We start from the raw sequence: 25,718 nt of genomic DNA on the forward strand, positions 1-25,718 counted from the left end.
AAAAATCTTTGTTTGTGTTCTGCAGAAGAAATAAAGTCATAGACATCTGGGATGGCATGAGGGTGAGTAAATGATGAGTGAATTTTGTTGGGTGAACAATTCCTTTAAAATCTAAGAATAAACATGCTTATTCTGCTGTTTCTCATAAACTCTGGAATAATCTTCCACTATAAATCCTCTTCTACAGATCAAACTTTAAACATTGCCGTATGACACACTGATGAGTCAGAGCAATGAAAATGTTGAAAATGCATATGTCTAATTGAATGTATGCGGTGTGTTAGAATGCTTTGTGTGCTGTAAACGATTTCAGCCATTTTTCTAATTTCAGCTACACTCCACTCACTCTTTACAAAAGTCCCTCCCTATCAGTAATGTGGAAAATTATTCACTGAAGATATGATTGTTTTTTTCCTTGACAATTTTTACCCCTTATTTTTTTCATAAAATATTTTATAGATTGGATCAGCATATTATAACTTATACATACCTCAGTACCTTTATATGATACAGTTTAAAGATGACTACAATTAATTTACTACTAAAGCTAATTATTAGAGGTCTAAAAAGACTAGTCTTTTTTAATAGGTTAAAGCTGCACCACTTTACACTGTGAAAACTGAAATAATGCTTCTTTTCACATAAAACATTAATACAGAATCCAGATTCTTTATAATCTATTAAGAGTCTCCATCTAGTGGTGTTACTGAAAAATGGTAATCGACACATCACTGTCTCTGCAAAACTTCCCTGCTTTCAAGTCACACATGCAATTAATAACTAGAGCAACATAACAAAAAGGTCAAGATTACTAATAAATAAGTGGGAAATTACGTTAAATGCTGAAAAATCTCGACCATTGTAGAACTGATTATTTATGTGTCCACCACCGATACAGATTTGTTAATGATGAAACGGTATCTATATATTAGGGTAGCTGATTGCTGATATAATGTATAATATAATATTATATAGATATAATCTATATATACCGATCAGCCACAACATTAAAGCCACCTGCCTAATATCATGTAGGACCCCCTCGTGCTGCCAACACAGCTCTGACCCGTCGAGGCATGGACTCCACAAGACCTCTGATGATGTCCTGTGGTTTCTGGCACCAAGAGGTTAGCAGCAAATCCTTTAAGTCCTGTAAGTTGCGACGTGGGGCCTCCATGGATCGGACTTGTTTGTCCAGCACATCCCATAGATGCTCAATCTGATTGAGATCTGGGGAATTTGGAAGTCAGGGCAACACCTTAAACATTTTGGCATGTTTCTCAAACCATTCCTGAAACATTTTTGCGGTGTGGCAGGGTGCGTTAACCTGCTGAAAGATGCCACTGCCATCAGGGAATACTGTTGCCATGAAGGGGTGTATGTGGTCTCCAACAATCTTTAGGTACGTGTCAAAGTAACATCCACATGAATGCCAGGACCCAATGTTTCCCAGCAGAACATTGCCCAGAGCATCACACTGCCTCTGCCATCCTGCCTTCTTCGCATAGCGCATCCTGCTGCCATCTCTTCCCCAGGTATACTATGTACACGCACCTGTCTGTCCACATGAACATTACTGAGCTGAAGAAGAGGGAAGATGTCCTAGAGACACTTCTACAGACCGATGACAACATCTAGCCTACTTTCTTCAGGTATAATGTCTGTGCTGCAGGCAAAATGACTACAAATTAAAGGAATATTCCGGTTTCAATACAAGTTAAGCTCAATCAACAGCATTTGTGGCATAACATTGATTACTAAAATTATTTTGTCCATTCTTTTCTTTAAAAAAACAAAACGCACAAATCTGTGTTTTTAGTAAGGCAATTACAATGGAAGTAAATGTGGCCAATCCGAAAACATTCAAGTACTCAATATTTCCAAAGTATAGCCACTAGTCATGAACAATATGCGTGTTAATATGATTTTAGTGTGATAAAATCCCTTTACCTTTTCAGTGTAAAGTTAGTAAATTTTTCAACTTCGTTGCCATGAGGTTGTAATGCCAACAAACACTCAAACCCTAAAATGGCTGTAAAAATGATTTAAACATCTTTACAGCTGAAATAATAAATGAGTTTTAACAGAAGTAATGTACGTGCTTTTATAAAATTATAAGCTTCACATTTCTGCCTTTAAACCCTCCAAAAATGGACCCTGTTCACTTTCATTGTAAGTGCCTCACTGTAACTTCTATTTATGCTCATTTTTTTAAAGAATTTGTGGTGATCAACATAATGCCACAAATGCTGTCAATTGAGCTTAACTTGTTTTGAACCCGGAATTTTCCTTTTATAAAAACATTAAAGGTGCGTACACACTGCCAGCGACATCGCGCGCGACAGCGACTCAATACGACGGGAGAGCTCACGTGATCTCTCTCTCTCTCTCTCTCTCTCTCTCTCTCTCTCTCTCTCTCTCTCTCTCTCTCTCTCTCTCTCTCTCTCTCTCTCTCTCAGCTCCTGCAGTAACGGAAAGGTGGATGAAAGGCTAATTCTTGCTGTTAGCAATTTTCCAGTGCTCTATATGTCTCTTCCCACGTACAAGGACATTTTTAAGAAAAATACTGCGTGGAAAGGTGTAGGCCTATCTGAGATCGCGGGGATTTTATGGACCCAGACAGACCGGCGTTTGCATTTTCGCCGCAGATAAAACAGATATGGCAAACAGCACGCCTTGTTTCTCATTCATCTTTAATATAAAGCATTTTATGTACTGATTCCATTTATATTTAGTCTTTTCCCCCCAAAATGTTTGTTTTTAGTGGCAAGTAAAGAGATTCGCTGTCAACAGCAATGGAGTGGCATCCGTGAATGTCATTTATAAACGTTACTAGGCGACCAGTAGTGGGAACACCCACTAGCGACTTCACCGCCAGCCACTGGCGACCTGCAGCGATAAAGTCGCTGGCAGTGTGTACGCACCTTTATGAGTCTGTGTCCATCCACTTCATCTGGCTCTGATGATTTCCCCAGTATCTCTTTAAGGCCATGCTGCTCTTTTGAGCATATGAGCAAACTTGTGTGTGAACTTACAGAGAGACTGAAGACTGTTTGCATGCGTGAAATGAACAAAACAGTTAGCAAAGGTACATTTCCAAACTGGTTGCATTGGATTGTATTTATGAGTGATGAATTGTTTCCTTGGATCTTTTACGTCTTTCAGATTTGTTGACAAAGAGCGCTCCAGTCTGCACCAAGGTTGGCGTCCTTCCAATGGAACCTTCCATTACTACCCCAAAATATAACTGGGGTGTAAAGGTCACTCACAAGAGTGCGGGTGTTGTAAAAGAAAATTTATTCTACTTCGATAAACCAATGAAGCTTGAAATGTTTGAAAAAAACACATTTTATATAATATATGAGAGCCTACCAATATATACAACTCTCCTCTCAGCTTTCCATGTGACACTAATTCTGTTTCAGGATCTTCAAGCCTGAATTGCAACATCAAGATAGGAGACAAAGTCTGTGTGAAACCATCTGTTGTTACTCCAAAACACAAATGGGGATCAGTCACTCACAAAAGCATTGGTGTTGTTAAAAGTAAGAACACTGACTGACATTTAATGTATTATTCCCATTTAAATCCATGGTATTGACCTTTTTTTTGTATTTATTTATGGTGATGGAATAAGGTATTGTAGGCTGCCTGAATTATATTAATGATTTGTTTTATTTCTGCAGAAATTCAGGGTGAGTCTTTGACTGTAGATTTCCCTGGGCAGAAAAATTGGACAGGTGTAGTTTCAGAAATGGAGATTGCAGCCAGTGCTGTTTCAGGTAAATTACTGGATATAAGGATATTATCACATAGTACATATCAAGAGATTCTGCTTATACAAGCCAGTTGTACAGTATGTGTAGAATCAAGCACAACGTGTTTCAAGCAGCCACATTTGATGTAAAAATAATAAAAAGAGTCTTTCATAAAACATTTTACCATAGTCCCCTCAGACCGTTATGATACACTCATTGTATTTCAGGATCTACAAGTCTGAATTGCAACATTAAAATAGGAGACAAAGTCTGTGTGAAACCATCTGTTGTTACTCCAAGAAACAAATGGGGATCAGTCACTCACAAAAGCATTGTTGTTAAAAGTAAGAACACTGAAATTGATTTAATCATTTATACTAGCATGCAAATTCCTTGCATTACCCATTTTTTGGATAACCAAAATAAATGAAATGATGATGACACAATTATAGTTGTTTATTAATTATTGTAGGTATTAATAATTGGTTGAATACCTAGAACCACCAGGGTGAGAAACAGGGGAAAAGTTTATATTAATGATCTGTTTTATTTGTCTTCTGCAGAAATTCAGTGTGAGTCTTTGACTGTAGATTTCCCTGAGCAGAAACATTGGTCTGGTGTAGTTTCAGAAATGGAGCTTGTGACCAGTGCTGGATCAGGTAATCTTTGCACTTTTATGCCTCGGATTGTTCTTATAAGTGAAAATGCTTCCTATTTGTTTTAGATTTGTCAACAAAGTGTTCCTTTCTGCATCAAAGTTGGAGACAAAGTTCGAGTGAAATCTTCAGTTACTACCCCAAAATATAACTGGGGCAAAGATGTTACACACACACACGAGTGTGGGTGTGGTACAAGGCAAGATCTTTGTATTTTTCTTGTAGACATAAGAAATTAAAAGTAAAATAACCATATTTCACAAATTACATTTTTAACATAACATTTAACATATGAGTCAGATATGAAAAAGATTTGAACAGGTTTGTCATCTCATCTGGCTATCTATTATATCTGAGGTTGTGATCGTGGATTTCCCAACACATAAAGGCTGGAAAGGCATTATTTCTGAGATGGAATTGAGAAATAACTCAGGTTAGCAACTTAAGAAATAGATTTTTTTTTCTTCTGCATTTTTCTTCTGCATTAGTCCTCCCAACACTTTAACATGCAGCCAAACTTTTAAGCCTGACTATTATACTTATTATTGTCTAAGAGGCTGACCAAGCGTATGTTTCAGGATCCTGCTAGATTGTGACGACGTGACTGTTGACTTTCCTGCTCATTCTGGTTGGAAGGGCGTCTACTCTTGGAGCTAGTAGTGACCTTTTGCCTTTGTGACTAAACTTTGACTTAAACGTGCCTTTTGTCTATTGTATGTTTGTAGTCTTGTTGGAACAAATTAACTGACTGAAAGATACACGTCAGTGTCACTGGGTTCATTCTGGTGTCTTTCAGAGCACAGGAGAGAAACCTGCCTTAAATCTGTCTCTAATTCAGGTGTTTGAAATTTAGAAAACACTTGTGGCAAATACTGTATGTTTTTGATTGTTACTTTGATGTGTGATTGCATATGGTTTATTTTTTTAATTACTTTAATTTGAATGCGTCTATTGTTTTATTTGTGATGAGAGATCAGCCACACTTTCTCATTTATACTGTAGGCCTATACTTTAACACCAAAATGTAATTGTTTTTTTTTTCCAACATAAAAATGACAAACAAATGTAAATTTGCAGATGACACTGCTTTATTTAATAAAATAGGGAGATGGTTCCAATAGTTATTGACAAAATATCTATATTTTCAAAGGCTTCACGGGAGAGGGTCTGTGTCCTTTCAGCGCTGTTTTGCAGCCCTCTCCAGCCTGCCATGGCCCATTCGGCAAAAAGCTGCGTTCACGAAGCAACAAAACATCTCATTAATTTACGACCTCATCTCATTCATTTTCAACGAGCAATGGCGACCATTGGCGACCGGATGTGGGCGTGTCCAGCGACACAAAGTTGAGAAATTTTTAACTTTATGCAAATGAAGAGCTATAGTGAATAAACGTACAATATGAATAACCTTACTAATATTTTAATAATAAAATTAATTGTAAAGAAACTGCTGTTTAGACCCTCCATACACACCACTACCGCCAGCCACTGGTGACATGCTGTGACAAAATAGCTGGCAGTGTGAGCGCTTAACGCGGAGACCCGTTTCAGCTTATCGCGGCCCGTTCGGCCCGCTGCCGTCCCACCGAGAAAAGTCCATGTTCTCCCCATGGCCTGTCCGCTCCTGAAGGTATAGAACGAGTCCACGAGAATGTAAGAACACAAAATAACGCACATTGAGAAACAGACAATATGTATTTATTTAACTGCTTTTTGTGGTTTAATAATCACTCTGGGCCATGTAGCAAAATGCTCATCTAGAGGTGAGAAATTAGTCATTATGTTAAATGTAATTAAAAAAACAATAATAATAAAAGCAATATCTCACATTGTAAAGTTCTATTGTGCAGCATTTAAAAATATCTCCAGTGTTGTTTTAGATTGTGCTGTGAGGACTTTTTTTTAAAAAGTACTTAATTGGATAAAAAAAAACAATGCAATGTTATGTAGAAAATGTTATTAGGCCTATATTTACATTTTATTACAGTTTTAAATAATTAAATTAATGAAACACCATTTTTATAATAAAATAAAAGTCAAATACGGAATTCAGAAAAAATAATCACAATATACATGACCTCTTGTGTGTTTTGCTTTACTCTGCTCCAAAGAACCCTTTATACCAAAAAGGTTCTATTTACAAAGATTTACAGAAAAAGGAACCCTTTTTGCACAAACGGGTTCTTTGGGTTGACAATTGCTTTGTGTGTGTGTGTGTGTGTGTGTGTGTGTGTGTGTGTGTGTGTGTGTGTGCGTGCGTGCGTATGCGTGTGCTTTGAGGTCATTTAACCAAATTTTTTAAAAACTCCACAGATTTAATATTAGCAAACTACAGTTTTGGCAAGTCTTTTGGGACTAAACTCTAGGACTGCCTCTTTTCTTTACATCATGAGAAAATCAAAAGTAATCAGCCAAGACCTCAGAAAACAAATGGTGGTCTGGTTCATTCTTGGGAGCAATTTTCATACGCCTGTAGGTTCACCTGTACAAACAACGCAGTCATAATAATGCTCAGGAAGGAAACACTTTGTCTCCTAGAGATGAACGTAATGTGGTACGAAAAGTGTAAATCAATTCAGAACAACAGTTCTGGAGGAATGGGCCAAAATTCCAGCTTGTGGAAGGCTAGCCAAAATGTTTGACCCAAGTTAAACAATTTATAGGCAATGCTACCAAATACTGACAAAGTAACTTCTGACCCACTAGGAATGTGATGAAAGAAATAAAAGCTAAAATAAATAATTCTCTACAATTATTCTGCCAATTAACATTCTTAAAATATTGATCCTAACAGACCTAAGACAGGGAATATTTTCTATTATTAAATGTCAGGAATTGTGAAAATGTTTAAATGTATGGCTAAGGTATATATATAAACTTCTGACTTCAACTGTATTGTTGAAGTCAGAAGTCTTGGCTGATTTCTTTTGATTTTCATGATGTCAAGCAAAGAAGCACTGAGTTTAAATGCTGCCTTCATGTGCTATCGGAATGATCACCAACAGGGTTTGAGGGTTACTTTTGTACTGTATTCCACCACAGATTATACAATTCATGCTGTAAAATGTAATTTGTAACGTATTCCATTAGATTACTCAGGGTCAGAATTGATGTTGTTTTTAGGATTTTTAGATATTTTCACAGGAAAACAATACAACAATTATTATCGAGAATATGATTTGTGCCCTAATATCAAAGATCTTACTAGAAAAAATGAATTATGATCTAACTTGAATTTTCTTGATAAAAAATTATGATCGTGTAATAGCATTTTAGCTTAGCGTAAAACTGATAAAGGTTTATTTCTATTTCTTCTGCTCCAAACTTACTTTAAATGTACTTCTTTGTCTGCTCGTATGAATGTAACGCATCATAAGAAAGTGTTTCACCACTGTTCAAATGCACTTTGGATCGCATATTATATGTAGGCCTATAAATGTTTTCCATCTGAAAGGACTAAATATTAAATGAAAAATAAAATGCAAAGTAATACAGTTTTTCTGTATTTTCGATATGTAATCCCGGTACATATTCCATTACTCCCCAACCCTGATCGTAGTTTCCCACTCGGAAGTTGCACATGAACGACAAATCACGCTGTAATTATGACTGGGGAAACTCTGAGATAATTTTGATACCTGAGTTTCCGAAATGGGAGGAGTCATAAACTTTCAACATAGCGGTAGAGAGAACAGTTTCTGTAGTGAATGACATGTTTTATAAATTGTTCGAAATACAGCTAATTGTAAGTGCTTACTGTTTTGGTCATATATATGCATGTATATCAGCAACTAATTGATTCATGTTTTAAATGTTTACACTGAAAAATGGCTTGTATTTGACCAAAAATCCATTATCCTCAGCAAGCAGAGTCATATTTCTTATGGTTTCAAAATAAAAGTTCAAATAAAAGCTCATGAAATATATATGAATTAACCCCCCCAACAAATCACTTGTAGGTGATGTACTTGTAGTTACCACTTCAGAAGTGGGAAGGATAATTCTGATAGCACATTAAGTCAGCTTTAAAATGCATCCACCTACATCTCCAATTTAGTGCACCTCCTATCAGAAGCTACTTGGCTAAAGGCTGGACATCATTTATTGGAATTTTTTAAGCTGCTCAAAGGCACAGTTAACTAAGTGTATGTAAACTTTGTAAAACATGTGATATTATACTGTGAGGCAAACGAAAGTGAAAGATCACAAAGCTTATTGGAAATAGGGAATGTGTCACTTAAAACTATAAACGAATAATGCTGCAAAACAAGTTGAAGTTTATAATGAACTGATAAAGTATTTAAAAATAACTGGTCTGATTAATATGATTTCGTTTTTTCCCCCTCCACAATGCTCCACACTCCAATCCAGTAGGTGGCGGAAATGGACTTTTAAGCTGGTTACCAACCGCCAATAAATGTAAAAGAAGAAAGTGAATGTAAACTTCTGAGGAACGTTTTCACTCGATCATCATGCGCTGCACGGACAGGTTTGGTAGTTGCGAACTTTCTATGTTTACATCAGCGTCTCCCTCAGAACGCGATTACATACGCCTTCTGAGAACATGGCTGTCTGTGATATAATCTTTTCTTGACTCAAAATTCAACAGAAGATGGAAGAAATGGTGCTAACAATTTAAGCGTGTAGCATTGTTCTCCCCTGCTATCTACATCAAGTTTCCAGAAGCACATCACAACATTGAACTGATATAAAGAGATGGATCGAGCTCTGTTAAAGAGTGTGAATGTCCAAAGTGTAAGAGAGGAAGTGATGCAAATGTTTCAATGTCTCAACTTGTGAGTGTTTGTAGTTTAATTTTAATAATTTAACATTGGTTTTAGGAAAGACCTTCACCTAACTCAAAGCACTTCTGAAGTTCTGTCCACCTATATAGTCAGAGCCATCTCTAAGGGAAACTATGTCATAAAAGTTACATATTTTTCTATTATTTCTCATGATTTTACATTGCATCAAGGTTTGTATCAAATAATGGTTGATTTCTGTTTGCAGTGTCTCAGGAGTGCAGCATTACTGGTTTGACCATCTTCATGTTTCAGTGCTGCTAATACAGTTCTACTCAGCTGTCATTGAGTCTGTCCTCTGCACTTCAGTAATTGTCTGGTTTGGTGCAGCTATGAAATCAGACAGCAGAAGACTACAAAGGACAGTTCGGTCTGCTGAGAGAATTATTGGTTGCCTCCTGCCCCCCCTTCAAGAACTATACACTTCCAGAGTGAGGAAAAAGGCTGGTTAAATCACTCTGGACCCCACTCACTCATCTGCATCAAACTGATGACATGGAGATGACTGAAGTTTTGATTAATTTGTTGTATCCAAAACCTCACTCAGTGTGTCAGTCCAGTGGCAACAAAATGATTCTGTATCTGCCCCAGTGCTAACTTCAACAACTTTTTTTATTGGTCATTTGTTTTAATTTATTTAACGTATGTTTTTTTACTTGTTTATTAATCTTACTTACGGTTATAATGTTAACATACAGTAAATGTTAAATGATTTAACGTTTATGATTTTTAGATAAATAATGACTACTTATTACAAGCCTGTGGATTTATAAGTTAATTCTCATAACTATTGCATTAAGAATAGTTAACTATTGCTTGTGTTACTGCAAATACAAATGATTAAATGTTTTACTAAACAATACTTTAATGTATTTTATATGGTTATCTCACTTTCAAAGTGATATAGTATATGAACTATTCAATTCGCTTACCCATTAAATCTGCTTATGGTGATAATAATAATATATTTTTTAAGTAAACAAAAACAACAACAACAAAAAAAATGCTATGGTTGCGTTTTGGGAACCCTAAAAAGTTCTAGGTTCTATAGGGGGGGCCTGGGTAGCTCAGCGTGTATAGAGGCTGACTACCACCCCTGGAATCATGAGTTCGAATCCAGGGTGTGTGACTCCAGCCAGGTTGCTAGGGAGGATGGGGTAACCTCGAGGTTGCGATTAGTGGTTCTTGCTCTCAATAGGGTGCGTGGATCATTGAGAGTAGCATGAGCATGGTTCGAATTACGTGGGAGCCAGTGGGAGCTGAGCTCCCATAGAGAGAGGATGAGCTCCCATGAAAGCAGTAAAATCATACACCTGTGGGGGTTTTTCCTTCAATATATTCCTTCAATGTTTATGTTAACCCTTTTGCACGTATGATCGATCAACACCGGTGTGATTAGAACGGTAAGTGCATCACGTGATCAACTGCTAAATTCAAACGCGCTTTCCCGCTTTGGCTGGCGCTGAGCCAGAGACAGACGCGCTCAGTGCTGCTGTCAAGTATCACAACCATAGACAGATGAACTGTTCTGTGTTTTGAACCACATAATGTTTATTTTAGGTTTCAGACATTTAAATACACATAAGTACTAGCAAAAAAATATTTTGAGTTTGTAAAATACACACTGATGTCTAGGGAAGCGGCAATAATAATCCTTTCCATTAACGTTACGTTACAATAAGACACGTTTTCATATCAGATACACATTGTGTAAGTAGCTTTACATTTTACTCTATTCTTCTCCCAGTTCACCGGCCACTTACTTTCATGTATTTCGTGAGAAGTTGAGGAATTGACGTGTTGTAAAATAACATGGCGCCGCCCATCGCACATACAGCTCAACTAACTTAACGCGATCGTTATAAAGGCGTTTAAACAACAAAACACATCCACTTGCACATATTTGACAATCGGAATATCAGTGTTTCATGTTATAGCTAATACATTTGTGAATATTTTGTATAAAAAAGGAAAAATGACATAAAAGCAGATCATCATTCATTCAGCGCTGTGTTGTGGTTGCTCTGTGTAACGTGACAAGCAATGATGCGTCACCATGGAAACATTAAAGTGACAGGTTCTAAATAACGGTCACCTAGAATAACTCACGCTGGGGGATCAGTTAGAATATTTTAGAAATAGTGTAAAGTTCAGAACCAGCAACCATGCCACCAAAAATAAAAAGACTGCTACCAACATCAGATACAACTTTGGCAAAATTCGGGTTTATTTAAAAAAAACAAAAAACATCATCAGAGGACAGTCTACTCGTTTCTCTACTCCTGTATTAATAAACATTGAAATCAAAAGAATCAAGTACAGTGTTAAGCAATTATTTATCACACACACCACGCCTGCTTATAGGCTACTTTTTTTTTTTTTTAAGAGACCCCCACAAAGATGAAATCATAATTCGAACCCTGATTGCATGAGCATGCACAGCGAGCCACATAACTGTCTCAGAAGCGGAGGCAACTGACAGACTTGTCCTCCGCCACCCAGATTGAATTAATTCCTTCTCTGAAACACTTAATTCCTTCTCTGAAACACCTTTTCATTGTGATTCTACTTTTACATTTTGGGTAGATATACATAACTGGCTGTCAGTAAAAATTTATAGAATTGCTTCTATTGTCCTACTAGATACACTTTTTATCAGAATAACTTGAATTCCCAAATTTCTGACATTGTAAACATGATACTTGTGTTGGGTAAATATCATATTCACGCATCTAAATGGAAAAAATGTCAGCCATCCTTTAATTTAATTCTCTGTTATTTTTGTGGAAATATTTCCGTTTCAAATAGTTTAAAACTAAATAGAAAGACTGCAATATGTTCTTCTCAAAATATGTATTATTCTAGTGGTCTTGTTTTGTGCCTTGTTCCTTGTCCTGGCTTCTTGTTGTTTTTGGTTATGTATATCATCTGTGTTCATTTTGTTATCTGTGTATTACGCGGTTAAATGTTTCCTCTCTTGTGATGTTTAATTGCAAAAGAAAAGAAAAAAAAGTGTTTTCTGGTGGAACTTATGGTAACTGAGTGCAGAGTGAATAAATTTTCACCCCACAATAATAATAAGATAGAATTATTTGATATATGATTGTTAGTATTACTAAAATTAAATGAACTAAACCGTCACTAAATGTGAATTAATATGTAATATTAATTAATGTAAAACTACATATTAACTCATTATCAAACCGTTGTAAAGTTAATAAATTGGTGCTATAGGGAAAATATCTTTGTCAATTTATTATGCTACTTGCCCTTATTATGCTCAAACCTGATGAACGATAGTAACATCTATATACTGAGCTACTTATTTATACATCTACTCTACCACTATGCATCTATAATTGATCACAACATCTTACCCTTGTCTTAAAACCAATTCAAATATAAAAATGACAACTTTAAACTGTTTCAAGCTCAGCTGAATCAGGTAAACAATGTTTGTGGGTCAGGTAAACATGTGGTGCCCTGTTGTTTGGTTAGATAACCCCAAGAGAAAGGAGAATGTGATAAAGATGCTGACAATCAGTTATGAAAGTGTGGCTTAATAATTTAAGGTGGAAATTCGAAAGTAATGGCATGTTAAGATCTAGTTCAACATTTTTGACAAGTTTCCAGTGCTGGACATTTGGATTAACCTGACGGTAGTACAGGAGTCAGACTCAGAACAACAGCACGATTCACCTTTTGTCATCCTTAAGTAGTAACTTCTTTACAATAGTTTACTGGAATCCAGCAGTGTATGTTTAAGAAATATACATTGCAGCATGTTTTACCGCAATTCAAAGGAGTGCAATTATAATCTTAGGGGCTGTTCACACCGTACCCGTACTTGCGTCAATGCTAGACCCAGCGCCACCAATTTGTCAGAACGCGTGTCCCAATCCTAATGCCCTGCTCACTCCAAAGGGGCAGAGCCCAGAATTTAGGATGAATTTACCCTTCGCTAACAGTCATGCTGAAGAATCCTTTGGGAAAAGATTAATTTTCGTACTTTCGTTTGACAGACTCTTCGAGTGGCGGGCCTTTCAAGGGAGCAAAAATGCCGTTTGGAAATCGCCATTTTACGTGACATGGCTTCTAAAAATGCGGCGCTCCTGAACGAGATGCTTTAAAAAGCGAGAGGCAACGGTCAAACACGCAAGTCTAGCGAATGTTTACAAAGGAAAACAACTGAAAAACAGCGCAGAAGGACTCGAAAACACCTTTGGTGTGAACGGCCCCTTAGACTGTACTCGGTGTGTCTGAAAAAGGGGAAATGTAAAGGTCCCTTCCACCTCACCATAAATATAAACGTATGTCGTGTTGTTTTCAGGTAAATACAAAGTGTTGTGTTTTTTAACCCCTTCTTAACCGTTTTGTTTTAGAATGTTAAATTTGATATTGACTATGACAAAGCAGTTTCCTGCTTTCACTTTCACTCTCGTGCAGCTTTCATAACTACACTTGTTCTCTTTTCTAACACAAGCAGGCCTTTTGATGAAGACATCGTCCGTGAAACAACACCTAGATAAACTTTTATTCTTCATTTTCGACTCGTGAAATGGCAGAGGCTGTTCTCGGAGATCACGAACGATACAGCTGTTCAATATGTTTGGATCTACTGAAGGATCCCGTGACAATTCCGTGCGGACACAGTTACTGTATGAGCTGTATCAGTGAGTACTGGAATATAGAAGACCAGAGAGGGCCCTACAGCTGTCCACAGTGCAGGCATGCTTTTTATTCAAGGCCTTCTCTCAACAGAAGTACAGTACTTGCTGAAATAATGGAGAAATTGAGGGACACAGCACTGCAAGGGTCAGAGTCTGCTCAAAATCTTGCTGGACCTGGAGATATTGGATGTGATTTTTGCACTGGAAGACAGTTAAAAGCTGTCAATTCTTGTCTGGAGTGTCTGGCATCTTACTGTGAAACACATGTACATCCGCATTATAATGTTCCTGCCCTGAAGAAACACAAGCTGGTAAAAGCTGCTATCATGCCAACATGCTCCAAACACGACAAGCTCTTGGAGGTTTACTGTCGTACAGATCATAAATGTGTCTGCATGCATTGTTTAATGGATGACCACAAAGGCCATGACACAGTGCCATGTATGATTGAACGGAATGAGAAACAGGTAAACATTTCTGTTTTTCTTTAATGACTACAACTTAACTAATGTTTGAGTCAGAAGTTTACATACACTTAGGTTGAAGTCATTAAAACTAATTTATAACCTCTCCACAGATTTCATATTAGCAAACTATAGTTTTGTCAAGTAATTTAGGATGTCTTCTTTGTGTATGACACAAGTCATTTTTCCAACAGTTGTTTACAGACAGGTTGTTTCCCTTTTTAATTGACTATATCACAATTCCAGTGGGTCAGAAGTTTACATACACTAAGTTAACTGTGCCTTTAAGCAGCTTGGAAAATCCATGAAAATTATGTCAAAGAGGTGTACCTGTGGATGTATTTTAAGGCCTACCTTCAAACTCTGTGCCACTTTGCTTGACATCATGGGACAATCAAAATAAATCAGCCAAGACCACAGAAAAAAAATTGTGGACCTCCACAAGTCTGGTTTATCCTTGGGAGCAAATTTCCAAACGTCTGAAGGTACCACGTTTATCTATACAACCAATAGTATGCAAGTATAAACACCATCATACCGCTCAGGAAGGAGACACATTCTGTTTCCTAGAGATGAACGTAATTTGGTGCGAAAAGTGTAAATCAATCCCAGAACAACAGCAAAGGACCTTGTGAAGATGCTGGAGGAAACAGGTAGACAAGTATCTATATCCACAGTGAAAATCTGCTCAGGAATGAAGAAGCCACTGCTCCAAATCCTCCATAAAAAAGCCATACTACAGTCTGCATGTGCACATGGGACAAAGATAATACTTTTTGTAGATATGTCCACTGGTCTAATGATACAAGAATTTAACTGTTTGGCCATAATGACCATCATTATGTTTGGAGGAAAAAGGGTGAGGCTTGCAAGCCGAAGAACACCATCCCAAAGCATGGGGGTGGCAGCATCATGTTGTGGAGGTGCTTTGCTGCAGGAGGGACTGGTGCATTTCACAAAATAGATGGCATCATGAGGAAGGAATATTATGTGGATATATTGAAACAACATCTCAAGACATCAGCCAGGAAGTTAAAGCTTGGTCGCAAATGTGTCTTCCAAATGGACAATGGCCACAATTATACCTCCAAATTTGTGGCAAAATGGCTTACAACAAAGTCAAGGTATTGAAGTGGCCATCACAAAGCCCTCACCTTAATCCGATAGAAAATGTGTGGGCAGAACTGAAAAAGCTTGTGCAAGCAAGAAGGCCTACAAACCTGACACAGTTACAACAGTTCTGTCTGGAGGAATGGGCCAAAATACAGCAACTTATTGTGGGAGGCTTGTGAAACGCTACCCAAAATGTTTGACCCAAGTAAAACAAATTAAAGGCAATGCTTCAAAATACTAACAAAGTGTATGTAAACTTCTGACCCACTGGGAATGTGATGACATAATTCTATTTACTATTATCCTGACATTTCACATTCTTAAAATCACTAGAACCTAACTGACCTAAGACAGGGAATGTTTTCTACAATTAAATGTCAAGAATTGTAAAAAATATTTGCAATAAAGAATTTCACATATTTTTTAAGTAAGAATAAAGATTCAATTTAAGTAAAGACGACTGTGACTGTTTTGTCCTTAGATTAAACTTGCAGACAAAAAGAAAAAACTCAAGCAAACAATCCAGAGAAAAGAGGAAGAGCTACTAAGGATGAAAACTGACATAAATACCCATTCAGTAAGTTATTGTTTTAAACAAACATAACTTGCATTTGTATTGTGTTAATTGGTGCTAACACATTTTGTGTTCCTGGTCCAAAAAAATGACCGGCTCACTAAGATTGATACTACATCTATCATATTGCATATATTTCCCCAAGATATTGCATTAGATCTTTTTAGTAATTATGACAGTTTAAAAAAAAAAAAAAAAAATATATATATATATATATATATATATATATATATATATATATATATATATATATATATATATATACATCGATCAGCCAAAACATTAAAACCACTTGCCTAATATTGTGTAGGTCCCCCTTGTGCTGCAAAAACAGCACCAACACACATCTCAGAATAACATTCTGAGATACTATTCTTCTCACCACAATTGTATAGAGCGATTATCTGAGTTACCGTAGGGTTGGTGCTGTTTTGACGGCATGAGGGGGACCTACACAATATTAGGCAGGAGGTGTTAATGTTGTGGCTGAATGGTGTGTGTGTGTGTGTGTGTGTGTGTGTGTGTGTGTGTGTGCAAACACGCATCCACATATGTGCTCTTGGGATACTCATGAACACTTAATTTTTCTGTATTTTGTAGTCTAATTAGATTCCAATGACCATCATTTTAGACCGGAAACACCACAGGTGTAACAAAGTGAAATAAAACCAATTACATTTTATGAAAATGATCTAAAGAAAATTGTGTTCAGATGCTGTGTGAACAAAGTCATGGAATTTTATTCTAACTGGATAAAATAAACTAGTTTTCAGAAGAAAAATAAAGTTAATTGGTCAGTTTTGACCAGAACACAAAATATGGGTTAAACAGAGATTAAGCAATTTGATCAGATCTCACAGATGTAAACATAATTCAAAAGCAAACTGTTTGTTTTGTTTCAATTCATCTTTGGTTGTCCTCAGTGTTCTGCAAAGAAGGCAGTTCAGAACAGTAAGAGAGCCTTCACTGAATTAGTCCGTTTAATTGATATGAGAAGCACGGAGATGATTGAGAAGATAAAAGCTCAAGAAAAGGCTGATCTGGATCAAGGTGCAAAACTACAAAAGAATCTGGAAGTGAACATTACTGAGCTGAAGAAGAGGGAAGATGTCCTAGAGACACTTCTACAGACCGATGACAACATCTACTTTCTTCAGGTATAATGACCGTGCAATATTACTACATATTTATATCATGGGTTATCTAATAAAAAAAGTACTGCTTGTATGTATGACATGATAGTTGATGTACACACACTTTATTATGAACACCTTTACACCTACTTAGTCATGCGATTATCTAATCAGCCAATCATGTGGCTGCAGTTGTATGCTTAAAATCAAGCAGATGTGGGTCAGGAGCTTCAGTTAATGATTACATCAACCAAATGTGATCTCAGTGATTTTGACCGTGGCATGATTATTGGTGCCAGATGGGCTGCTTTGAGTATTTCTGTAACTGCTGATCTCCTGTGATTTTCACATACAGCAGTCTCTAAAGTTTACTAAGAATGGTGCCAAAAAAAAAAAAAAAAGAAAGAACTGTGAGTGGCAGTTCTGTTGATGAGAGAGGTCAACAGAGAATGGCCAGACTGGTTTGAGCTGACTGAAAGGCTACGATAACTCAGATAACCACTCTGTACAAGAGACTACGTCGGCCAAGAATATTAAGCTGAGGCTGCAGTGGCCACAGGCTTACCAAAACTGGACAGTTGAAGTCAGGAAGAATGTAGCCTAGTCTGATGTATCTCAATTTCTGCTGAGGCACACAGATGATAGGGTTACATCCCTTCATGTCCTCAATTGAACCTTTTTTAATGGCTACTTCCAGCATGATTATGCACCATGTCTCAAAGCAAAAGTAATCTCAAACAGCTTTCATGAACATGACATTGTGTTCAGTGTTCTTCAGTAGCCTTTCCAGTCACCAGATCTTAATCCAATTGAACACCTTTGGGATGTGGTAGAATGGGAGATTCATAGCATGAATATGCAGCTGACAAATCTGCAGAAATTGCGTGATGCAATCATGTCAACATGGACCAGAATTGTTGGATCCATGCAATGAAGAATTTAAACTGTTTTGAGAGCAAAGGGAGGCCCTACCCAGTATTAGTATAGTGTTCCTAATAAAGTGTTCAGTGAGTGCATGTTGATTTATCTATTAATTTCCACAGAATTATGAGCCTCTGTCTTCTTCATCTGGCTCTGATGATTTCCCCAGTACCTCTTTTAAGCCATGCTGCTCTTATGTGGATATAAGCAAACTTGTTTATGAACTTAAAGAGCGACTGCAGATAGTTTTCAACCAGGAAATAAGTGAAACATCTAAAAAAGGTAAAATAACTCTTTAATTTAATTTAATTTAATTTACTCTTCATTTAAGCAACGGTTTGCATCTGATTGTGCAGTTGACTGATAAAATGTATCTTTTACCAGTTTCAGATCTGGTCCCAAAGAACACACAAGTCTGCATCAAGGTTGGAGAGAGAGTCCGAGTGAAACCTTCTGTTCACACCCCAAAATATGAGTGGGGCAGAAATGTCACACATGAGTCTGTGGGTTTGGTAAAAGGCAAGATCTGCATATTTCTCCTCAAAGATACAAATGGTATTTTATGGTGCAAGCCATCACAAATGTGAATAAGCATTTACATGTAAACGTTTTCTCTTTAGATATTAAAGGTGATGATGGCTTGGTCGTTGAGTTCCCTGGACATACAAACTGGAGAGGAATGCTGTCTGAAATGGAGCTAGTCACTGATGTTGATTATTGTGGTAAATATACAAGCAAGATTACAGATTGTCTTTTGTATCTGAGTAGGCCCGGTTTGTATAAATAGTTTTGCAATGTTTCAAGGATGCTGCTTGTCTTAACTACATGCAACTTTTAATTTCTCACATCTGAAGGAGAAATTAAAAGTTTGAAAATGTCACTTTTGGTAGCCCATCACAAGAGTGGAGTAACAATTAAATAGTCCCATGCTATGTGTAACCAGGACACACACACATAAGACGAGACAGTCACAATGGAAGTCAAAATACTGCTTTTTATTAGTTAAAAAGCAGGCGAAGGTACAGTAGGGAAAATCCAGAGGGAGAATGGTCGAGGAATGCGTAGGGTCTAAGCCGGGGAATACAGGATGTATACAAGAGGGGACTAGAGGGAGCAAAAGACAGGGGAACAAGAGGAATAGGGGGCTGGCAAGCTAAGAGGGAATCAAAGAGGAGTACAAAACTAGGCGAGACTAGCGAGGGGCAAAACACGGGAATCTAAATACAATAACCAACCCCCAACAAACGAAAGGATAGTGAGTTATATAGGGGCGAGTGCAGGTGTGAACAATGACAGGTGATGAGACGAGTGCAGGTGAAACTAATGTGTGGGGATTGGAAGTGCGTGAGTGCAGGTGGTCATAATGTTCAGGCTGATTGAGGCGAGTGCGCCAGAGGGAGGAGATAGTTTACGAGCTAGAGAGCTAGGGGAAGCATAGTGGGCGTGAGGGCTCGAGCGAGCAATGCGAGCGTCAGAACTCGAAGGGGGCGGAACGAGCGAGTAAGCACGAGGGAGTGCGCGTGTGTGAGAAGGGAGATAGTGTGCGTGTGTGAGGAAGCTCGAAGGGGCAGAGCGAGGGAGCGGGGTTCGTGACACTGAGATTTTTCAGTCAAATGTAACAACACTCATCCCAGACCTCAATGTGACACTCATTGTATTTCAGGATTCCTCAACTGCTATATTAAATCTGTTACACATTTATTCATCAAAGCATAGATTTATTAACTTAATGAAAGTATTTTGTTTTAACACAATTTAGTATGCTTGGCAAAAATATTTGTTACATGATTAAACTGTATTTATTTGTGATTTAGATCCCACAAACATTACAATTGGATCAAGAGTATGTGTGAAAGCCTCAACTGACACTCCACAATGTGACTGGGGAAATGTCACCAAGAATAGCGTTGGAATTTTTAAAGGCAAATGTTTAGATATTTCTGTAATTTTGCCATGCAATCAACATTTAACAGCGCTTAGTTTTAATGGAAATACAATTGATAATTTGGCCATAATAAATAAATAGTTGAACGAAAGTATTCTCTAGGTATGTAACATCTGCTGTCTCCACGTTTGCCCTTACACAGCTGTAGATGGTAATACAGTGATTGTAGATTTCCCAGAGAATTCTGACTGGACTGGTATGCTTTCAGAGTTGGAAGCTTCTCATAAAGATGAAACGGGTATTTCATAAACATTTATGTAAACACACAACACAGCAAATAATGAAATGACATTCAGGCATGAGATATCTTCATAGTTCCCTCCAGTTTTACCTTCTGGTAGGGCTGGATGTTATGGTAAATTATTATTATTTTATTTTTTTTACAAACTTATGGACATCTATTTTCAACTTTTTTAATATACTCCAACATGATTCAAATAACATGTTCTTTATTAGAATGCAAGGCCTGGTTAGAGAAATCAAAATGCTACATTATAGGAAATGTAGGTGTGAAGGAACATAAAATGTATCATTACAATTCAACTAGCAGAGTTTGTCAAAATATTAGCTTCCCAAACGTTGGCTATAGAATGCAGTACACATGAAACATGTGACAGAACAAAGCAATACATAGCGATTTATCTGAATAATCAAGGTAAAATGAGCGGTTGATGTTTGATTCTCCCATATATAGCCCATCCATATGATTTGATATGAAGTGCCCGTAACTGTCATGAAACTAAAACTTTATTATGGGTAAAAAAAAAAGAAAAGAAAGGAGACCGTTCATCAGCATGCACAGAACGCTGAGGCTAGTCATGACAATCATTCTATACAATCATTCTGGAAATACAACTGGTGTCTTTTATACCGGTCTCCATGTTATTAACCTGTTACATTCATTTGGAGCTCACACACATTTGCAGCTGATCAGCCAAGTGCTGTGAATTTATTCTCTCTTCCTTTTTCACCCTTTGGTGGATTGACTGCATATCTAACTATAGAGTTTGCCAATATTGTTTTTCAAAACCTTGATTCTTCAATTAAAAAAATATTTAAATCATGTCAAAACTTAAATTCGAATTAATTGAAAATAATAATAAAAAAATCCAGCCCTACCTTTGGAGAATACTAGCCTAAATCTAACTCAAACCCTTAACACTTTCTCATAGGGTCCCCCACTCTTGAGAGCCTCGATATCGGAAACAGAGTCTGTGTGAGATCTTCAGTGACAAATCCAAAACATGGATGGGGCGAGGTCACTCACAGCAGCATTGGTGTCATTAAAAGTAAATACACTAACTGACACAGTCTGTCACTGATTTTACAAAATGTAAATGTTTTATTCAAGACATCAGTCTGAAATGACACAATCTGTTATATATCAAATGCATAAAACATGCAAATCTGTTTGGTTGTCACATTATGTTTATCATATAAAAGACTTGTTCTACTTTCTGCAGAAATTCAGGGTGAGTATTTGACTGTAGATTTTCCGGAGCAGATAGATTGGATTGGCATAATTTCAGAAATGGAGCTTGTGACCAGTGCTTGTTCAGGTAATATACTGAATGTTAGAGATTACCAAATAAAAAACTAATAATGTAGCATCAACCTCTCTTTTTATCACATCATATGATATGTGGCATTTGAACAGATTTGTTGCAGACATAATACGTTGGCTGCAAGTGAAATATATATTATTTGTATAGTATAGGCACAATCTTAGGGTGAACATTTTAAGACTGTTGGACATTGACAAAGCAAATATTTCTCTTTAATTCAGAACTCCGTTTAAGCACTGGAGAAAGGGTCCGTGTTAAACCCTCCATCAGCACTCCAGCACATGGCTGGGGAAGTGTCACCAAGGACAGCATTGGAGTGGTTTTAGGCAAGTGTCATTAGTCTTAGTTCAAAATGTGTGAAAGGACTACAGAATTTAAAGGAATATACAGTGTTCAATGCAAGTTAAGCTCAACAGACAGCATTTGTGGCATAATATTGATAACCACAAAAAATAATTCCCTGCTTTAAAAAAATATCTATTTAATAGAAGTATCAGTATTGATATCGGTATCAACGATATTGGACTTGAAATGATTGGTATCAGATTGAAAAGAAGATAAGTGGTATCACCCATCCCTACTGCACCGAGGAATGATGGAGGGCCCTATCAAACATATTGTTTACACCTTGTGGCTATACTTTTGAAATGGTGATTAATCTAACTTTTACAGATTGGCTCCATTTACTTTCATTGTAAGTGCCTCGCTGTAACCCAGATTTATGCTTTTTTAAAAGAATGGACAAGTCAAAATACATTTTTGTGGTAAGCAACATTATTCCACAAATACTGCAGACTGAGTTTAACTTGTATTGAAAAGTCATAGATAGTGATTTTAAAAAAATCATAACTTCCTATGGCCCTTTCTTAAAATATTGATTATAATGACAACTGGAAAAACAAACATTTTGAAGGATAACAATGTCTTTCCACAGCTATAGATGGCACCAAAGTGACTGTTAACTTTCCTGAGCAGTCTAATTGGACAGGCATTGTCTCAGAGATGGAGGCTGCTCCTAATGATGACACACAGGACCAAGGAGCATGTCCTTTTAATTAAATACATTAAAGGGGTCATGACATATTTATACATACATATATATATATATATATATATATATATATATATATATATATATATATATATATATATATATATATATACATATATATATAATCTTCCTGGTGGTCCACTTAAAATGTTAGTAACGTTTTTTGCACCAAACATTCATAATTTATTCATATATAATAATTTTCCATCCTGTCTCTGGCCCTCTGTCTGAAATGCATGGTTTTAAGATGCCTAGCGCTTTAAGACTTCAATGTAAATGCCCACTGTTGTGATTGGCTAATATTGTGCAGCCCTTCCAATACAAGCATATTTGAAACGCAATCTGAAGAAAATAAATGAACTACACACAACAATATAAAGCTACATTTCAGGGTTAAACATAATGTACACCCAACACATTTCATCTGAATGTATCTAACTGTTCACTCAAGCAGAGACGCTAGTCTTCACATCTCACATTTTCCCAGTTTGTTTACACCCAGGACTGCATGTGTTTTTCCCAGTCAGTAGCAGCAGCAGGATGAGACGCCTTTTTGAAAGTTGTGCTCTTAAAGCGTGGCGAACATCGCCGGAAGCACTTCAAAATGATCAAAGATGTTTACAAAAGACCAACAATTAAAAAGAACACAGATGGGTGCAAAAACGGTCCAGGACACCTTCAAAACATCATAACAGCAAGACATCGCATCTTAATGAAACACAATGGGGGATCCTTTTTAGAGTTATAACTTGACATTGCATCTTTTAAAAGAGCTGCAATATGCATGATAAAGATCAAAGCTGTTCAAGTTGATGTAGAATTTTTTTAAATCCAGATAGGCATATGAATGTTCCCTGTATAAATCCACTTTGGATGAAGCTCCCATGACAGGCCCATCTCTCTCCTTTTCTCCTGTGTGACTGACTAAATTCCAGTGGGCGGGGCCAAGGGTGCAATGATGAAAAATTGCCGTTGCATATATAGATGTATTTTGTCCTTGTGACATCACAAGTTCCACGAATTCCAAACAAGCTGTTTTTGCAGCTTGATTTAAGTAAATGCTCTCTTCTATTAAGAAGGAATTTTCAGTTCTGAAAATTACAGTATGATTTTATAGTACAATTACCTCTTATATGTCAAAAGATCTAGGAAAATTGTATTTCTCATGTCATGACCCCTTTAACACATTGGTAAAAATACCAAATATGGATGATATATATATATATATATATATATATATATACACACACACACAGTACTGGGCAAAAGTCTTTACATTTAAAACATTAAATGTTTTTCAAAATATTTGTCTTAAGTTTGAGATTTCCAAACATTCCTTTTGCAAATAGAATAGAATAGAATTAGAACAAGGAATGCTGCAACAGATATCATGGCCCCCACAGAGACGAGGTCTCAACATCATTCTGTCTGGGATGAAGAGACAGAACCAGTTGTGAGAGCATAAATACACATACTGTGGCAAGTTCTCCAAGATGCTTGGAACAACCTATCTGCCAACAACCTTGAAAAACACTGTGCAAGGGCACAAAGGAGAATTTGTGCTGTTTTTAAGGCGTAGGGACTAGGGTGATAATACCAAATATTGAGTTTTTACTGCACTTTGTATGAAGTTAATTAATAAATAAAATTAATTCATGGCATCATTTTTGGAAGCATACTCACTATTCAACATTTTTCACAACTTATATATTGTATATATGTGTGTCTTCATTTGGTTTTGTCTGGCTGCTCAGGAGTTGAAATTTTGTTTAACTTTGAGGCATGGTTTCTTTTTGCCTGTTTTCATGAGTTGTTCATTGCCCCAGTATTGTTAATTATTTTATTTATTTTGGCATGTTTTTAAAGGGAGACTTTTTTTTTTTTTTGTGTCCTATGTCTGTCACATGGCCATCTCAATTACACAGATATTCACAATTTGCATATAAAAAGGCGAAAGCATTGTGAAAGACAAGAGGCATTTGTGAGGCATTTTGAAAACAGCTAACAGATCAGTCTACTCAGTAGCACTACCTGATCATCCTCTTGCCTCTGTCGTATTGAACATCTTGTGAGGTTACTTTTAGAGCTGTATTAAAGAAGTAATATAATACATTTTTATTAAAAGTTTCCCTGAGGTCCACTTAAATTTTCTGCCCTCTTTCTAACACCAATATTCTAAATATAGGCCTACACAGTGCAATGCAATGAGTTCAAGGACAGCAGGTGGCTGACCAAATGATTTATAAAAACAATAAGATAAATGTTGTCTAGGTTGGTCATAGATAATTTAAGCCAAATTTGGTAAGAACATTAAAAAAATGTTTTTTTAAAGGAGTGCTGAAAAATCACTTTACTAGGTGGTGCTTTCCTAGGACTGCTCTGGTAACTTGAGGACAAGGTGAGTTGAATTAGTATTCAATGGATTCTGTTGGACGGTTGGTTGACCTGTAGACTGTGGCTAGTGAGTTTTTGCCTTTGTCACAGTGTGCCAAACCAAATATTGTTGACTCTCTCGGTCTCAAAGAGTTCCTTTCACAAACAGAGATGCCCATCTGTTTCAGTGTGGCTGTGTTGAGTTGTAATACTGAATTCTAATTGGCTTGTTCTCACAACCATGATGTGAAAAGGTGTTGCTATTATTAGAAAGACTGCACACTTATGTTATCACAGTTATCAAAGAAAGTGTTTTATCTTAAAAATCTTAAAGGTGCACTTAGTTTCCTCATTTAAAAAGTTTTACTTCTAAATAAATAATTTTGAAACCTGTATAAAATCATGACCACTCATGTGAGATTAAGAGTTGTCACATCAGCAAAACTTAAAAAGCTCTTTTATTCTACATGGAGCAGGGGTGACGGGACAGCCATGCTATTGGACAATTTCATTCATGGATTTAGTTAATTCTGGCATAGGCCTACTGTGCAGTGTGTATAGTGAATTTCTACAACGGCATTGAATAATGCAGCATCCAGGCCGCTAGGTGCCAGTTTAAGCCATACTTCGACATACTTTAAAACATAGACTGTAAAAAAAGATGGACGACGCCCCTTCGCTCTTTTCCATTGG

The 25,718-nt window shown here is 36.8% G+C and overlaps 1 protein-coding gene across 5 annotated transcripts; it reads left to right on the forward strand.

Moving 5' to 3' along the window:
* Nucleotides 1-13,084: 13,084 nt before the first annotated feature.
* LOC127622447 (E3 ubiquitin/ISG15 ligase TRIM25-like) lies at nucleotides 13,085-25,041 on the forward strand. Of its 5 annotated transcripts, none has more exons than XM_052096554.1 (12): nucleotides 13,085-13,546; nucleotides 13,700-14,353; nucleotides 15,945-16,040; nucleotides 16,961-17,194; nucleotides 18,214-18,373; nucleotides 18,476-18,610; nucleotides 18,712-18,813; nucleotides 20,179-20,274; nucleotides 21,209-21,325; nucleotides 21,500-21,595; nucleotides 21,823-21,927; nucleotides 22,536-25,041. In XM_052096554.1, the coding sequence occupies exons 2-12, from the start codon at nucleotides 13,775-13,777 to the stop codon at nucleotides 22,658-22,660; spliced, it is 1,845 nt and encodes a 614-aa protein (XP_051952514.1). In that variant the 5' UTR covers nucleotides 13,085-13,546; nucleotides 13,700-13,774; the 3' UTR covers nucleotides 22,661-25,041. The 5 variants fall into 5 exon arrangements, with proteins under 5 accessions (XP_051952514.1, XP_051952513.1, XP_051952512.1 ...); XM_052096553.1 differs by having other exon boundaries at nucleotides 13,703-14,353; XM_052096552.1 differs by lacking the exon at nucleotides 13,085-13,546 and having other exon boundaries at nucleotides 13,669-14,353.
* Nucleotides 25,042-25,718: the final 677 nt, after the last annotated feature.

The sequence above is a fragment of the Xyrauchen texanus genome, chromosome 28 (genome assembly GCF_025860055.1).
Source record: "Xyrauchen texanus isolate HMW12.3.18 chromosome 28, RBS_HiC_50CHRs, whole genome shotgun sequence".
Taxonomy (NCBI): Eukaryota; Metazoa; Chordata; class Actinopteri; order Cypriniformes; family Catostomidae; genus Xyrauchen; species Xyrauchen texanus.

What these genes read in the sequence shown, in the direction of transcription:
- LOC127622447 (XM_052096554.1), top strand. Translation starts at nt 13,775, where the DNA reads ATGGCAGAGGCTGTTCTCGGAGATCACGAACGATACAGCTGTTCAATA. An exon ending in CTGACATAAATACCCATTCA is followed by an intron (nt 16,041 to 16,960) that starts GTAAGTTATTGT and finishes GGTTGTCCTCAG; the next exon opens with TGTTCTGCAAAGAAGGCAGT. An exon ending in CACTGATGTTGATTATTGTG is followed by an intron (nt 18,814 to 20,178) that starts GTAAATATACAA and finishes GCCCTTACACAG; the next exon opens with CTGTAGATGGTAATACAGTG.